At 42.1% G+C, this 712-nt stretch overlaps 1 protein-coding gene across 1 annotated transcript in view; it reads left to right on the plus strand.

The window, feature by feature from the left end:
• Positions 1–595: 595 nt before the first annotated feature.
• The window catches only part of LOC112071605 (glutamate receptor ionotropic, kainate 1), a 112,355-nt gene continuing 112,238 nt past the window's right edge, over positions 596–712 (plus strand). The window contains 1 exon segment of the mRNA XM_024139042.2: positions 596–638. Coding sequence (XP_023994810.2) covers positions 596–638 — 43 coding nt within the window.

Below are 712 nucleotides of genomic sequence, written 5' to 3' on the forward strand. Positions count from 1 at the left end.
TGTAGTGCACTGGTCAAAGTAGTACACTAAAAAGGGAATATGGTGCAATATGGGATGAAACAATTGATTTACACCTCTGGAGGCGACAGTAACATGGGAGGCTACAGTAACATGGGAGGTGACTTGTATTTGGTCTTTTATTAGGATCCCCATTAGCTGTTACAAAAGCAGCAGCTACTCTTCCGGGGGTCCACACAAAACACAAAACAGAATGACATAATACAGAACATCAATAGACAAGAACCGCTCAAGGACAGAACTACTGTCATACAATTTTTTTTAAAGGCACACATAGCCTACATATCAATGCACACACACAAACTATCTGGGTCAAATAGGGGAGAGGTGTTGCTTTATCTGTTTTCTGAAACCAGATTTGCTGTTTATTGGAGAAATGTGAGATGGAAGGAAGTTCCATGCAATAAAGGGCTCTATATAATACTGTACGCTTTCTTGAATCTGTTCTGGATTTGGGGACTGTGAAAAGACCCCTGGTGGCATGTCTGGTGGGATAKGTGTGTCAGAGCTGTGTGTAAGTTGACTATGCAAATTATTTGGGATTCTCAACACATTCATGTTTCATATAAAAAGAAGCATGGGAGGTGACAGTAACATGGGAGGTTGGAGTAACATGGGAGGTAGGAGTAACATGGGAGGTTGGAGTAACATGGGAGGTTGGAGTAACATGGGAGGTAGGAGTAACATGGGAGGT

This window comes from Salvelinus sp. IW2-2015, unplaced genomic scaffold (assembly GCF_002910315.2).
Source record: "Salvelinus sp. IW2-2015 unplaced genomic scaffold, ASM291031v2 Un_scaffold1659, whole genome shotgun sequence".
NCBI lineage: Eukaryota > Metazoa > Chordata > Actinopteri > Salmoniformes > Salmonidae > Salvelinus > Salvelinus sp. IW2-2015.